Source organism: Schistocerca cancellata, chromosome 2, assembly GCF_023864275.1.
Source record: "Schistocerca cancellata isolate TAMUIC-IGC-003103 chromosome 2, iqSchCanc2.1, whole genome shotgun sequence".
In the NCBI taxonomy this organism is placed as follows: Eukaryota; Metazoa; Arthropoda; class Insecta; order Orthoptera; family Acrididae; genus Schistocerca; species Schistocerca cancellata.
In genome coordinates, this window is record NC_064627.1 from 150,573,287 (window position 1) to 150,589,091 (window position 15,805).

The 15,805-nt window shown below is 43.7% G+C and overlaps 1 protein-coding gene across 1 annotated transcript in view; it reads right to left on the bottom strand.

Moving 5' to 3' along the window:
• The window catches only part of LOC126152040 (neutral ceramidase-like), a 243,401-nt gene that overhangs the window by 168,314 nt on the left and 59,282 nt on the right, over window positions 1–15,805 (bottom strand). Inside the window, exons 3-4 of the mRNA XM_049915981.1 lie at window positions 9,232–9,408; window positions 8,936–9,063 (exon numbers count right to left, since the gene is read on the bottom strand). Coding sequence (XP_049771938.1) covers window positions 8,936–9,063; window positions 9,232–9,408 — 305 coding nt within the window. The remainder of the gene's footprint in view (window positions 1–8,935; window positions 9,064–9,231; window positions 9,409–15,805) is intronic.

Genomic DNA, 15,805 nt, shown 5'->3' on the forward strand with positions numbered 1-15,805 from the left:
GAGCGCTCGCGAACTGTGATCCGGAATATGAAAGGTTTATATAGCTCAAACAGTGATGAGAAATACTGTAATTTTATTAATATGGAACTACGTGCAAATACACTTCTTGGGTTTGCAGCCAGATTCTATAGTGTAAATCCCACATTATTTCATCGATTGAGCTGCTCGACATCTTCACATGGAGGCAGTTGCTGCTGCCACTGCAGCGAGACGCGGCTAATTGCTGCTGTCACTGCTGCAAGACGCGACTGCAGCTCGAGAACGGTATTTACAACAGATCTGTCGGGAAAGCCTGAAAATAAAGACGTACGTATTTCGAGACTACCTGTCTACTGGTGAATACGACGTTTTTCACAATTATAACACGTAATCGGTACGCATCCGACAGCCACGAATAAAAACGGAATTCTTATACCTCTGGTGCTATTGGTCACAGAAAGGCAGTGTCAAGTGCTGGGCACATCCCATGGACCACTTGTGTGCCCAACAGAAGGATCGTCTTACTGTAACTATTCTGCAGTACAGGGTGAAACACACTTCCTCCAGCTTATGCAAATGCAGCAAGTAGTTTGTTTCTTTTTGCATTATATGAGGTCTATGGTTTACCTTAAGGGACTTACGAAGGCACTATTTAGTTCGTCAGTGGTTCCTGACAAAATTCGAAAAATTTGGTTGTTGTATAGCAAAACCGAGCCGCGGATTCCAAGGCGGCTAGGCACAGCAGATATCTCAAATTTGTACAGTATTTTCTCACCGAAGATTAGGATTTCGAACCATCTTGAAATTTTTCCTGATGCCTTTATCCCTTTTTGAGAGACAGGTGTTTAAAGTTAACCTAGCTGTACACTTAAACTACGCACGAAAAATTCTATACGAGGCAAAATCTAAATAATAAATAAACACAGAACACTGCTCAAATCTTACTGGTATATCTCCAGGCACGTATCTAGAAATGACATCTTGCCTTTTTCAAAAACATTTATCCATTATCGAGAAACACTCCAAAAACAATGTTTTTGAATACCAAACCCGAAACGCTGATTCCAAAACGGCCATGCATAGTAAATGGCTGTAATTATTGAGTTATATTCCTGATATCAAAATGTCGAATAGCCGGGATACACAGCTTCAAAAGTATACTACGTGTACACCTAAAGTAAGGACGTAATACCAGGTGAGAGTCGAAAGTAGAGTTTATGAAGTGACATAGCATGGAGAAATATGCTGCAAAGTGTGTCATTCAGTCAATTGTTACAAGCAGCCACATATTATTAAAAAATACAATCCCTTCAAAGGATCATTCAGAGCAAGTAAAGTTCAAGATTATAATAGAGATGTTCGCAATCTAACGGGTCAAATGGGACTGTTCACCAAGATGAACGGAATGAGCGAGGAACGAATTCTAAGGGACGGTTTTTCATAGTTCACTTCGGTCGCGGTTTTCTACTTGTAGTTCCTGGGAACGGTAAACGGTCGGTCTCGTTCCCGCAGTGGCACGTCGGCCGGTCTCGATCCAGCCCCGGTCCCGTTCCCGTCTGTCTCGGTCTCGGTCTCCCTCGGCCGAACTCGTTCTCCGAGTGGCCACTCGTCGCATTTCCACTGCCGACTGCTCATAGTTAGTTCAGTATCGATTTGTTATTCGTTTCGTTCGCAGCAACCGCCCATTCTAGATCTGTTTCAAACCTTTCTTTGAAATCTGTACCTCTGGTTCTTTTCATATTCTATTCAGCGTCCACGACCGATAGTTAAAATGTATTTTATAATTACTTAAATTACATAAACATTACGTGGTATGGAATACATACATCTTTTCAGGTAACAAAAGGGCACATCACTATTTAGATAAACAGCATAAGCCATACTTACAAAAGACAACTTTTTTTTGTTGTTACACATGCAAAGGATGTCGGCACGGCACACAAAAGTGGCCATTTTCCTTGTTTTTTTGATCCATGGTAAAACAGCATGTTCATTGTTGTGGAAGGCAGACCGACTTGCAACCGAATGAAGCCCGCGCACCATAATCGAGTGTCTGGTGTCACATTTTGTAAAGAGAATTTGACAACTCCCACAATATTATATCAGAGGTACGGGGTGCGCATGAAAAATCGGCCCCGAGTACGAGACTGCTCATTGTCGCCCACCAATCGTCATCTATTGTTTCGAAGTTGTTGTTTGCATTAAGTTATTTGTTATTTCTTTACTGCCTAGTTATTACGAGGGCTATCCACAAAGTACATTACGTTTTGCAATTAAAAATAAATAAAGTATTGGAATTTTTTTTATTATATACAGATGAAAGCCACACTTAAATACTACTTTTCTGCATAGTTGCCATTTAAATTAAGGCACTTACCGAAGCGATGGACGAGCTTGGAAATTCCTTCGTCGTAAAATTCGGCCGCCTGCGCCTTCAACCACGTGGTTACCTCTTCTTGAAGCTGTGCGTCGTATCAAAACGCTGCACAGCCAACTACTTCTTCATTGCTGGGAATAAGTGTAAGTCGCTCGGTGCCAGGTCGGGACTGTACGGCGGATGAGGAAACAACTCCCACTTAAAAGATTCGAGAACTTCACGAGTGGCATTTGCCGTGTGGGCCCGGGCGTTGTCGTGAATCAGCAAGATCTTTGAGCCCAACTTTCCCCTGCGCTTGTTTTGTATTGCTCTTCTGAGGTTGTGTAGAGTTTGGCAATACCTTTGAGAGTTTATTGTAGTGCCTCTTTCCAGGAAATCCACAAAAATCACACCGTTTCTGTCCCAAAAGACAGTCGCCCTCACCTTCCTTGCCGACATTGTCTGCATGCATTTCTTGGGTTTTTGGGGGAAATTTGTGTGCCCCCACTGCATTGACTGCAATTTTGTCTCGCAGTTCACATGCTTAACCCATGTTTGGTCACCAGTAACTATGCGATCGAGTAATGAGTCGCCATTTTTCTCGTAAGCATCCAAAAACGTTAATCCTGCAGCCATTCGCTCATTTTTGTGATTCTCTGTCAAGATTTTTGGTATCCATCTTGTACAAAACTTGTGGTAACCAAACTTTTCGGTAATGATTTAGTGCAACAAACTTCGTGAAATTTGTGGAAAACTCATAGAGAGTTCCGTTATTATGAAATTACGGTTTTCACGGACCGCGGCATCTACTTTTTCGACAAGTTCGGCAGTCACTATGCTGGGTCTTCCACTTCGCTCTTCGTTGTGACCGTTAGTTCGGCCATTTTTAAATTTTATGACCCATTGACGCACTCCACCTTCAGTGATTGTGTTGTCCCCATACACTTCACAATGCTGCCGATAGATTTCTATCGGTGTACAATTTTTTGCTGTCAGACACCTTATTACAGCACGCACTTCACACTTCGCGGCATTTTCAATTAAAGCTGACATTTCAAACTGTCACAGTAACTCAACGGAGTACAGCACGAACCTCTCACTAGCACGGCAGGATGCCGACTGAGCGACGGAACGCCATGACACCAAGATGGCCGCGCTAGCACCGTCCCTAACGGACACAAACTAAAACGTAATGTACTTTGTGGATAGCCCTCGTACATGTTGATCTATGCTGCTCATAGTGGTCAACAAATCGTCCGTAATTGACGAGCAGTCTGTACTAGGGGCCGGTTTCTCATGCGGCACCTTATATTATTTCACAGCGCGGCCGTGGTGGCCGAGCGGTTCTAGGCGCTTCAGTCCGGAACCGCGCGACTGCTACGGTCGCAGGTTAGAATCCTGCCTCGGGCATGGATGTGTGTGATGTCTCAAGGTTAGTTAGGTTTAAGTAGTTCTAAGTTCTAGGGGACTGATGACCTCAGATGTTAAGTCCCATAGTGCCCAGAGCCATTTGAACCATTATTTCACTGCAACCAGCCACGTAACGCTACGGTTGGCTAAACGAGAGGTTTTTCAGGATCACGAAAATTACTTCTACAAGTGTGTGGGAATCCTGTAATGAATAAAAACTCTATACTGCAGGGGGTAAGCAAATGCCCCTTCTTGGCGCCTTCCGTCTTCAGTCACATATGCTACTAATTTTTCGTAAGAACCATATACCATGCATAAATGAAGGGCGATCGAGTAAAAATAAACAGTTGCCAAAAAAGACCGATCACCAGTGAACTAGTTCCCAAGTATGAACGAGTTTGCCCATCTCTATATAACAACAGATTCCTTCAGCGTTTCCCAGCTGCTGGACTTGGCGACCGGCGAGATTTTAATACATTACTGCCTTACTCCGAGCCTTGTTGGAATTTAAACCTCGATCGCTGCTTATTAGGTTTCTTGACGTACTTACGGCAGCACTAAGGAGTACGTGGTTATGAGAGCGTCGGCGATGGAAAGAGAACACGAGAACCTTTCGTCCTTTGGATGGACATTAAGGCCATCAGTTGTCGATTTTACGACCGCCAATGATGTTATCTACGGTCTCATCATGCCGAATTCTTACACCAGGATTCCTGACCTTCGAAAAGAATAATCCAGAGCTGACATCACCTAAGTTGTGTATAGACATGCGAGAAACATTCTCACGAGCAGTTGATGAGAAGTTAGCTGTCCAGGGGACGAGCTATACAATATAAAATTTATGCGGTAGGCAGCTGGGCTAAGCAAAAGAAAGCACGCAAAGGATTCGAACCGTCTACTTGCGAATCGTGAGCCGGTCGTGTGTTAGCGACAGCAGGTTCGGACGGGCTTATTGTAATAAATCGCGCAGATCTTATCTGGAGTGAAATTTACAAACGGTAAATTGGTTTATTCATTTAGCGTGCGGCTTACACAATTCTATTCTACCAGTACAAACATCGAATCTGATACAAGATGAGATAAATGATACGAATCAGTACAAGCAGATAGATCTATGTATAGGTAATAATGGAAGCTGGAGAACTGACAGTAGTAAGAAGATGAGAGAAACATTTTCAATCATAGTTGAATATCCAAAAACTTCAGGCAGTTAACTGCTGCAGGGTTTGAGTCTACAAAGTCTTCCCAGGTGCCTATGAATATTCTTTTCGTGAAGTCGTGGAAAAATTTGCTCCAGTATTTGTTCTGATGTTGTGCAGACGCACTGGCCACCATCGGTAATTCCCTATTTGTGTAGCGTTGCTTTGGTCACTGTGTGGCCAGTTCTAATAAGATTGAGGGAACTCCACATTTTTCTTGGTTGGTTCGCCCCAGGGGCTTGGATGGTCTAACTTCTCATGACTGTGAAAGGACGTCCACTGATTTCTCCACCCATCTCTTAGATTACAGCTTTCTGGGACGAGATGGCCAGTCTTTACACAGATTGGTTTCTCTAGATTTTAATCGGGTGCGTCGCAAGTTGTTCACTGTTTCAATAATTGCAAGTCTGTTGATCCGCCGGCCGGTGAGGCCGACCGGTTCTAGGCGCTTCAGTCTCGAACCGGGTGGCCGCTACGGTCGCAGGTTAGAATCCTACCTCGGGCATGGATGTGTCTTATGTCGTTAGGTTTAAGTAGTTCTAATAAGTTCTAGGGGAGTGATGACCTCAGATGTTAAGTCCCATAGTGCTCAGAGCCATTTGAACTTTGTTCATCTTTTGAGTTTTATTCATTCTTACGTTACAGCTTGTCGTCGGAGATTAGGAGGAGCAGCATTAGCGAGTACTGCTGACAGCCATGGTGTTGGTCTGGATTTAAATGGATACCTGTTTCTTTTGTTTGTTTGTTGTTTTTTTTTTATATCGTTACTTCTACTCTAAACAGCCTACACACATAGCAGGCGAACCAAGCGTGATCGCAGCCGTAAGAATGACAATTACAGGATATTCGGAAATTCCCGTTAGAAACTTCTAGAACGTGTAGTACATAATATGTTGAACTGGAATTCTTGTCCGGAAACGTGCCGTTTCCATGCTACAGCCATTTGAAAAAAAGTTTGCTCTGTGGCTATGCAACAGGGTAGTCATCGTTAGGAGTGCTTATGTCGGATCGGCTGATGTCATTTGACGTCTGTCCTACTTTTCTGACCTGGTTCGAATCTCGTTCATGTGTGAGTGAGTGTTAGAGCAACATGGCTGAGTACACGTTTGCAGAAAACACCGACACGACCCTTCTGAATGGCGAAGCTCATGGTAATGGAAGTTCTGCTCGTCGCCTTTATCAACATCGTTCTCCACAACGTCCGCCTCCATCGCATACTCTGTTCACCACAATTACGCAACGGCTTCGTGAAAGGTTAGCTTCACCGTGACCGTGGTGCTCCAAGGAGACGCCGCACGCCCGAATTGGAAGAAGCCGTACTGCACCACGTTGAAGAGAACTCGTTAACGAGAACACGATCAGTTTATTTAGGCATTAGTGACCGGAACTGTAAAAGAAGTGATCTACATCTACATCTACATCCATACTCCGCAAGCTACCTGACGGTGTGTGGCGGAGGGTACCTTGTCTACCTCTATCGGTTCTCCCCTCTATTCCAGTCTCGTATTGTTCGTGGAAAGAAGGATTGTCGGTACGCCTCTGTGTGGGCTCTAATATCTCTGATTTTATCCTCATGGTCTCTTCGCGAGATATACGTAGGAGGGAGCAATATACTGCTTGACTCCTCGGTGAAGGTATGTTCTCGAATCTTCAACAAAAGCCCGTACCGAGCTACTGAGCCTCTCTCCTGCAGAGTCTTCCACTGGAGGTTATCTATCATCTCCGTAGCGCTTTCGCGATTACTAAATGATCCTGTAACGAAGCGCGCTGCTCTCCGTTGGATCTTCTCTATCTCTTCTATCAACCCTATCTGGCACGGATCCCACACTGCTGAGCAGTATTCAAGCAGTGGGCGAACAAGCGTACTGTAACCTACTTCCTTTGTTTTCGGACGGCATTTCCTTACGTTTCTTCCAATGAATCTCAGTCTGGCATCTGCTTTACCAACGATCAACTTGATATGAACATTCCATTTTAAATCACTCCTAATGCGTACTCCCAGATAATTTATGGTATTAACTGCTTCCAGTTGCTGACCTGCTATTTTGTAGCTAAATGATGTGGATATTTCTTTCTATGTATTCGCAGCACATTACACTTGTCTACATTGAGATTCAATTGCCATTCCCTGCACCATGCGTCAATTCGCTGCAGATTCTCCAGCATTTCAGTACAATTTTCCATTGTTACAACCTCTCGATATACCACATTATCAACCGCAAAAAGCCTCAGTGAACTTCCGATGTCACCCACAAGGTCATTTATGTATATTGTGAATAGCAACGATCCTACGACACTCCCCTGGGGCACACCTGAAATCACTCTTACTTCGGAAGACTTCACTCCATTGAGAATGACATACTGCGTTCTGTTATCTAGGAACTCTTCAATCCAATCACACAATTGGTCTGATAGTCCATATGCTCTTACTTTGTTCATTAAACGACTGTGGGGAACTGTATCGAACGCGTTGCGGAAGTCAAGAAACGTGGCATCTACCTGGGAACCCGTGTCTATGGCCCTCTGAGTCTCGTGGACGAATAGCGCGAGCTGGGTTTCACACGACCGTCTTTATCGAAACCCATGCTGATTCCTACAGAGTAGATTTCTAGTTTCCAGAAAAGTCATTATACTCGAACATAATACGTGTTCCATGTACTGGGTCACGTCTAATCAGTTACTTGTAAAAGTGGTTACGTTACCAATATGTTTTCAAATGGTTGTAGCAAGGAAATGGAACGTTTCCGAACATGGTTTACAGTTCAAAATATGACCTACTCACTCCCCTCTGGAAGTCTTACCAATTCCTGAACACAGTATATACATGCGCTGAATGTTCCAGTGCTTCTGACTAATGCATTTCATTTCCCAGGAGCCTTTGGAGAGATAGAGGATTGTGCTTTACTTTTTGAAGGAGAAATTTCATCCCGCCGAAGATATTTTACTTAATGGGCAAGAAATTATTGCACGAGTACCGGCAGAGTGTTTATGAGCAGACAGAACACAGTATGTTGTTCTCGATGGAGAGACGTGTACGGACGTTAAAGTAACCTTTGGCGTGCCACAGGGGCGTGTTATGGGACCATTGCTTTTCACAATATATATAAATGACATAGTAGATAGTGTCGGAAGTTCCATGTGGCTTTTCGCGGATGATGCTGTAGTATACAGAGAAGTTGCAGCATTAGAAAATTGTAGCGAAATGCAGGAAGATCTGCAGCGGATAGGCACTTGGTGCAGGGAGTGGCAACTGACCCTTAACATAGACAAATGTAATGTATTGCGAATATATAGAAAGAAGGATCCTTTATTGTATGATTATATGTTAGCGGAACAAACAGTGAAAGCAGTTACTTCTGTAAAATATCTGGGAGTATGCTTGCGGAACGATTTGAAGTGGAATGATCATATAAAATTAATTGATGGTAAGGCGGGTGCCAGGTTGAGATTGATTGGGAGAGTCCTTAGAAAATGTAGTCCATCAACAAAGGAGGTGGCTTACAAAACACTCGGTCGACCTATACTTGAGTATGGCTCATCAGTGTGGGATTCGTACTAGGTCGGGTTGACAGAGAAGATAGAGAAGATCCAAAGAAGAGCGGCGCGTTTCGTCTCAGGGTTATTTGGTAAGCGTGATAGCGTTACGGATATGTTTAGCAAAGTGGCAGACTCTGCAAGAGAGGCGCTCTGCATCGCGGTGTTGCTTGCTGTCCAGGTTTCGAGAGGGTGCGTCTCTGGGTGAGGTATCGAATATATTGCTTCCCCCTACTTATACCTTCCGAGGAGAGCACGAATGTAAAATTAGAGAGATTCGAGCGCACACTGAGGCTTTCCGGCAGTCGTTCTTCCCGCGAACCATACTCGACTGGAACAGGAAAGGGAGGTAATGACAGTGGCACGCAGAGTGCCCTCCGCCACACACCGATGGGTGGCTTGCGGAGTATAAATGCAGATGTAGATGTATAATGGAACACTAGCACAATATGCGTACCTGCTACGCTCTGAGGCGGGGTTGGCGAGGTAGGCGGTGGGGCTGCGATTGATGCTGACGCCCATCAGCTCCCCCTGCGACAGGAAGAGGCGCGCCGGCTGCAGCGACAGGTGGGCCCGTCTGATGCTCTGCAACAGGACACCGCCGACTGTCAGAGGCAGTGGACATGGCCGTTAGACTATTAGAATGAACCAACAGCCTACCTTGCAACTTCATTTACCGAAGGCTTAAAGGTTATTTTGCGGTATATGAATTAGTTCTGGTGGATAATGACAGGTGTAAAATGCTGGACTGACCTCTACTATGCCGGAGAGGAGTGCGTTGTAGGTCTGCCGGACGAAGCCGAGAATGCTGATGTCGAACAGGAAGTCCTGCATGAAGCCCCCGGGCCCAGAGTGCGTGTGCGTCGCGCTGATCATCACGTTGCGTTCCGAGTACATGTCACCAAACTCCTCCCGCAGCTTAGAGATCACCTGCAAGAAAAGTGGCGCACCTCACGTCGAGGTGGATGCAACACAAACATCACTTCTCTGATGTCGATGTACGAAGATACAAGGCGACTTAGACAAAATTTCTGGTAGGTGTTATAACACTACCGCCTGCTACTGCTTATACCATAACCTTGAAGTCGGAAGCATATCGTAAAATGGAACTATCTTGTTAAAGCAATTATCGTATAAAGCAACAGAGCAGTGTTACCCTCTGAAAGGAACTTGTTGTGTTGACCGCGATTTACCTAACGGAGGTGGCTTATCGGAAGTGAAAGTCAGAATTACGTAAATATTTAAACAGTATCAAACAATATTTTGCCTATCCACAGTGTCCAAATGATAATAAAGAAAACGGTCGCCAGCGTAATTAGGCATGAGAATGATTAACATTCTTGTTCAAGAAAATAGATGTGAGTAACTTTAATGGACAGACACAGCCTATACTTTATCATATGAGAGTGCAATGAGCTCTGTCACTAGCAGATGTTGACGTTAAAGAAAGTGCGAACAGTTATAGGAGAACAAAACTATTTGCTTAAGGACAACAGATAACGAAACACACTATTGCCTTGAGGACTTAGTCAAAGTGAATGGTCTCATTAATGTTACTATTAATATTCACTGTAGAATCGTAAATTGGACAGAGGTTCAATATTACTTTTCAATCATATTCCTATCTGACATGAAATGGGATATGGTATTAGGACAACACAACACCCAGTCCCTGAGCGGAGAAAATCTCCGACCCAGCCGGGAATTAAACCCGGTTTTTTCTGGGGTTTTTTTTTTTTTCTTTTAAATCTCATTTTGTTCGAAATTGTTCGTTGTATTTGTTCGGGGCGAACGTCCTATGACACTTGTTGAAGTTCATCGTTGATACATGAACTCAGTTTTTCATTACAGAGGGCAGCTAACCCTCTGGTCGAACACGCTGAGCTACCGTGCCGGCATCCACTCAGCTACCAGGGGCCGACATGTGCCACTAATGTACACGTGAAATATGAACTTATTAATCAACGCACGCGTCCTACCAGTCCACGAGCATGCATAGCCACTCACTGTCTTCTTTAAGTTCACAGCACGCTGGCACACACCAAAAACCTTTCTATATTTATTTGACCTCCGCAGTGCGTACTCTACTGAGCCACCTAAGATACATTGTTGCGATGATGGTTACAATGAATAGTGCACTCTATGAAGAGAAAACATAAATGAATATTTACAGATACAAGAGCTCAAGCCTTTTGACTGCAAACAAATATATTGAGAAGTAAACTGTACAATCAGATTTATCAGCTTACGCCAATTATCGAGCATAAGGAAGACGTAAAAGTGAAATATGCATACAACTGAAGCCTACAGAGGTTTATCAGTATTCTTAAGAAAATTAACAGTAACTTTATAAAGGCGAATGCCCTTAGTAAATAAAATATAAAAAGTGTGGTGTCACCACCAAACACCACACTTGCTAGGTGGTAGCCTTTAAATCGGCCGCGGTCCGTTAGTATACGTCGAACCCGCGTGTCGCCACTGTCAGTGATTGCAGACCGAGCGCCGCCACACGGCAGGTCTAGAGAGACTTCCTAGTACTCGCCCCAGTTGTACAGCTGACTTTGCTAGCGATGGTTCACTGCCAAATTACGCTCTCATTTGCCGAGACGATAGTTAGTATAGCCTTCAGCTACGTCATTTGCTACGACCTAGCAAGGCACCATTACCAGTTACTATTGATGCTGTAAAACCTGTACCGTCAAGAGCGATGTTCACCAATTATGGATTAAAGTTAAGTATTCCAGCAGCTACGTATTATTTTTGCTAGTCTCATATCCCTGACCTGTTCCAGACCTCACGCCAGCCTGCGTGAGCTTAAACGCGTGCCTTTCGGCTTCCTCCAAGTGGATTAGCTGTCTTGCCAGTCCACAACAAAAAGCTAGTTGACGGAAGTGGTATCCCATACCATGGGAATTCAAGTCTCCACCTATTATAAATCGAGGTCGAGGCTGATTTAATAAGTACCTACAATCATCTTCCACGATACTACGATGTGGTGCTTTACACATCGAAATGAGCAGATTGTGTGCAACAAATTCGATGTCGTCGTTCCTTACATTGATCGAGCATGGTTGACGCGACAGCGAATTTTTTTACCGTTATAGTAACGCCACTCTTCCCATCATGACGGTCCTTTCTTATTATGAAAAACTTTTGTAGGAACAGTTTCCTGTGACGTGAACATTGTTCCGCATAACAGGACTATATGAGCCGGCCAGTGTGGCCGAGCGGTTGTAGGCGCTACAGTCTGGAACCGCGCGAGCGCTACGGTCGCAGGTTCGAATCCCGCCTCGGGCATGGATGTTTGTGATGCCCTTAGGTTAGTTAGGTTTAAGTAGTTCTAAGTTCTAGGGGACTGATGACCTTAGAAGTTAAGTCCCATAGTGCTCAGAGCCATTTGAATTTGACTATATGAGGATAAGTAATGAACAATTCTATTTCCAAGCTTTCCCTGTTCGAGTTGGCTGATCTAGGGTTCATAATTTTGGTAGAAAGAGAATGAAACGTGCCTGTCACGGAAGTGCTGGAAATCTGTACAGTTTATAACAATGTTTTGACGCGTGTTATGAATGATAATCCCTATTACATTTATTGTATTATCGATTAGTTCAGCGGGAACTGGAGCCTGTTGTTGATTTTTTACTTGTGGATTTGCTAACCTGTGAGCACCAGGCAGATAGGGATTCAGTCTTGTCGGTGTGACTGTATGTTGCGTGGGGCGAAGGAGGCTGTGGTACTTCGGAGACCTCACGTCCATTACTGCGTAGGTTCGTTAGCGGTGTTCGCCTGTTGAGGCACATCCACAACTGAGTTCCGTCCCTATTTCCGCGCTGTTGAACCAGTATGCCTGTGGCTGGCATCGTCGAGAAAATCTGTTTTGTGAAAAGGTGGAGAGCTAAAATTTGTCACAGCAGCAAAGACCGGCGCATTGACAGTGGCGTAGTGTGGCACACGAGCAAATTTCAGCTCATCCTTGAAATCAAACTTATTGAACGTAGCTAGTTGCTGGACTCGTCACCACATATTGTATTCAAAGCAGGACCGATCAGTGGATGGGTGTTGTACCCCACAGTGGGCATATACAGCATGTTTCAAAAGTGATGGTCAATAATTCACACATGGAAAGTACTGACCAAAAGTAGCTAAATAGCTCCAATAAATAAGGTCCACAAATAAACAGCTGTCGAGATACAAAACATTTTCTGTTGCGGTTCGTCAGTGCCTAGCAACACATGGAATATCACAATGTTAAAGTCTGCGGTCTGGCAACTTCAATTGCTTCGCTCCCTACCTTCCTAGTTTAGTGTGAAGAATTTTTTTTCTATAACAACTTTTAGAACATATTACGATTTGGAAAAGCTTAAGCACACGATAACGACCCTCCCTAACTGTGTACATTCTTTTTACTGTTTGCAGGTCTAAGGTAATTTCCAATATCTCATCAAAATTACTCGGAAATATTACGCAATGCGGAATTGACTACTAAATGCCACGAGAGGCAGAGCCGTCAATATAGAAGGAGGAATAGAGTTTTTTGTTGGCAGTAGAGGAGTGGAGTATTGTATTGTCAGTAGAGAAGCATTAGAGGCAGAACGAGGAGGTAAGGAAAGTTCAGTGACTTTGAAAGTTAAATAGTCATTAACAGATCCTTCTGGAACATTTCAAACCCTCTAAATTTGCTCAAGTCGTCTGCTGATGACGTGTAGTGGACACACGAAGGAACAACCACAAGTAAACCATGACCACACACACCTCAAGAACAGACAGACATCGTTGTCGAGCACTACGGAGGCTGTTTGTAGGTAAGCGCAGCAGGAAGCGTTCGTTACTTCCAAAGTGCTACTGGTAGTTCAAATAAGTGTGCCCACAGAGTAAAAAAAGAATAGGGTACAATGGGGCAAGAACACCCCACAAGCATCACATTTCTGTAGACAGTGCTTAATATGGTTAAAGAACGACACCACTGGATCCTGAATGACTGGAAACGACTGATTTGCAGTGATGAATAACTCTATAACCTCTCGTAATACGATCAAAGAATGGGTTTGCGAATGTCTCGAGAACGTTACGTACCATCGTCTGTAGTCCCAACAGTGAAGCACGAAGGTGTCATTACGGTATGAGGGTGATTTTCGTGCTTACTGAATGAACCCGTTTTTGCGCTTAAGAACTGGGAAGGATATGGGCACGTTTTCCACGACTGAGTACTGCATAAAGTAGAGGAACAGTTCGTAGGCTATGTTCTGTAACTACATCCATATTCTGCAAGCCGCCGTATGGTGTGTGGTGGAGGAAGCCATGTGCAACTACTTATCATTTCCTTTTACTATTTCATTCGCAAATGGAGTGAGGAAAAACGACAGTCTGTATGTCTCCTTACGAGCCCTAACTTCCGTGATGTTCTTTTCGCGGTCTTTTCCCGGAATGTACAGTGGCAGCAGCCACAGTTTTCAGAAAAAGAACGTTGTCTTTCCTCCAAGGATTCTCATTTGAGTTTACGGGAGCATCTCCTTAATACTCGACGGTTGATCGAACATTTTTTTTTTTTGTCATCAGTCTTATGATGCGGCCCGCCACGGATTTCTCTCATGTGTCAACATCTTCATCTCATAGTAGCACTTGCAACCTACGTCCTCAATTACGTGCTGAATGTATTCCAAACTCTGTCTCCCTTTACGCTTGAAGTCCTTCTCCTTGTCAGTGTTTTCCATAAATTCATTACCTCTCACATTCTGTGCAGAATCTCCTCATTCCTTATCTTATCAGTCCATCTAATTTTCAGCTTCTTCTGTAGTACCACACCTCAAATGGTTCGATTCTCTTCTGTTCTGGTTTTCCAAGAGTCCATGTTTCACATCCATACAATGCTGGTCTCCAAACGTACATTCTCAGAAATTTCTTCTTCAAATTAAGGCCTATGTTTGATACTAGTATTCTCTTGGCCAGGAATGCCTTTCTTGCCAGTGCTAGTCTGCTCCGTCCGTCATTGGTTATTTTGCTGCCTAGGAAGCAAAATCTACTTCGTGAGCATCGATCCTTATACTAAGTTTCTCGCTGTTCTGATTTCTGGAACTTCTCATTACTTTCCTCTTTCTTCTATTTACTCTCAATCCGTATTCTGTAACCATTAGACTGTTCATTCCATTCATCACAGCCTGTAATTCTTCTTCAGTTTTAAAAAATGGTTCAAATGGTTCTGAGCACTATGGGACTCAACTTCTGAGGTCATTAGTCCCCTAGAACTTAGAACTAGTTAAACCTAACTAACCTAAGTACATCACAAACATCCATGCCCGAGGCAGGATTCGAACCTGCGACCGTAGCGGTCTTGCGGTTCCAGACTGCAGCGCCTTTAACCGCACGGCCACTTCGGCCGGCTCTTCAGTTTTACTCACGAAAGTAATGTCATCAGAGAATCGTATTATTGATATCCTTTCACCTTGAATTTTATTCTACGCTTGTGACTTTCTTTATTTCCGTCATTGCTTCCTCGATGTACAGACTGAATAGTAAGATGAAAGACTAAATCACTGTCTTAAACCCTTGTTAATCCGAGCACATCGTTCTTGGTAGTCCAGTCTTATTATTCCCTCTTGGCTCTTGTACATATTACCCGTCTCTCCCTATACCTTACTCCTACTTTTCCCAGAATTTCGAACATTTTGCACCATTTTACACTGTCGAACGCTTTTTCCAGGTTGACAAATCCTATGAAAGTGTCTTGATTTTCCTTTAGTCTTGCTTCCATTATCAACCGCGACGTCATAATTGCTTCTCTGGTGCCTTACCTTTCCTAATGCCAAACTGATCGTCATCTAACACTTGACAGCTCTAGCAGTCTTCGGAGTTTTGTGAATGATATGTCGCCAGACTCATACATTCTACACATCAACGTGAATAGTCGTTTTGTTTCCATTTTCACCAATTATTTTAGAAAGTCCGATGGAATGTTATCTATTCCTTTTGTGTTCTTTGATCTTAAGCCCTCCACAGCTCTCTTAAATTCTGATTGTAATGCTGGGTCTCCTATGCCTCTAAATCGACTTCTGTTTCTTCTTCTGTCACATTAGACAATTCTTCCTCCTCATAGAGGTCTTCAATGTACACTTTCCACCTATTCGTTGTCTCCTCTGCATTTAAAAATGGAATTCCCGTTGCACTCTTAATGTTACCAACCTTACTTTTAATTTCACAGAAAGGTTGTTTTGACTTTCCTGTATTCTGAGTCAATGCTTCCGACAGTCATTTCTTTTTCGATTTCTTCACATTTTCCATGCAGCCATTTCGTCTTAGGTTCCCTGCACTTCGTATTTGTTTCATTCCTCAC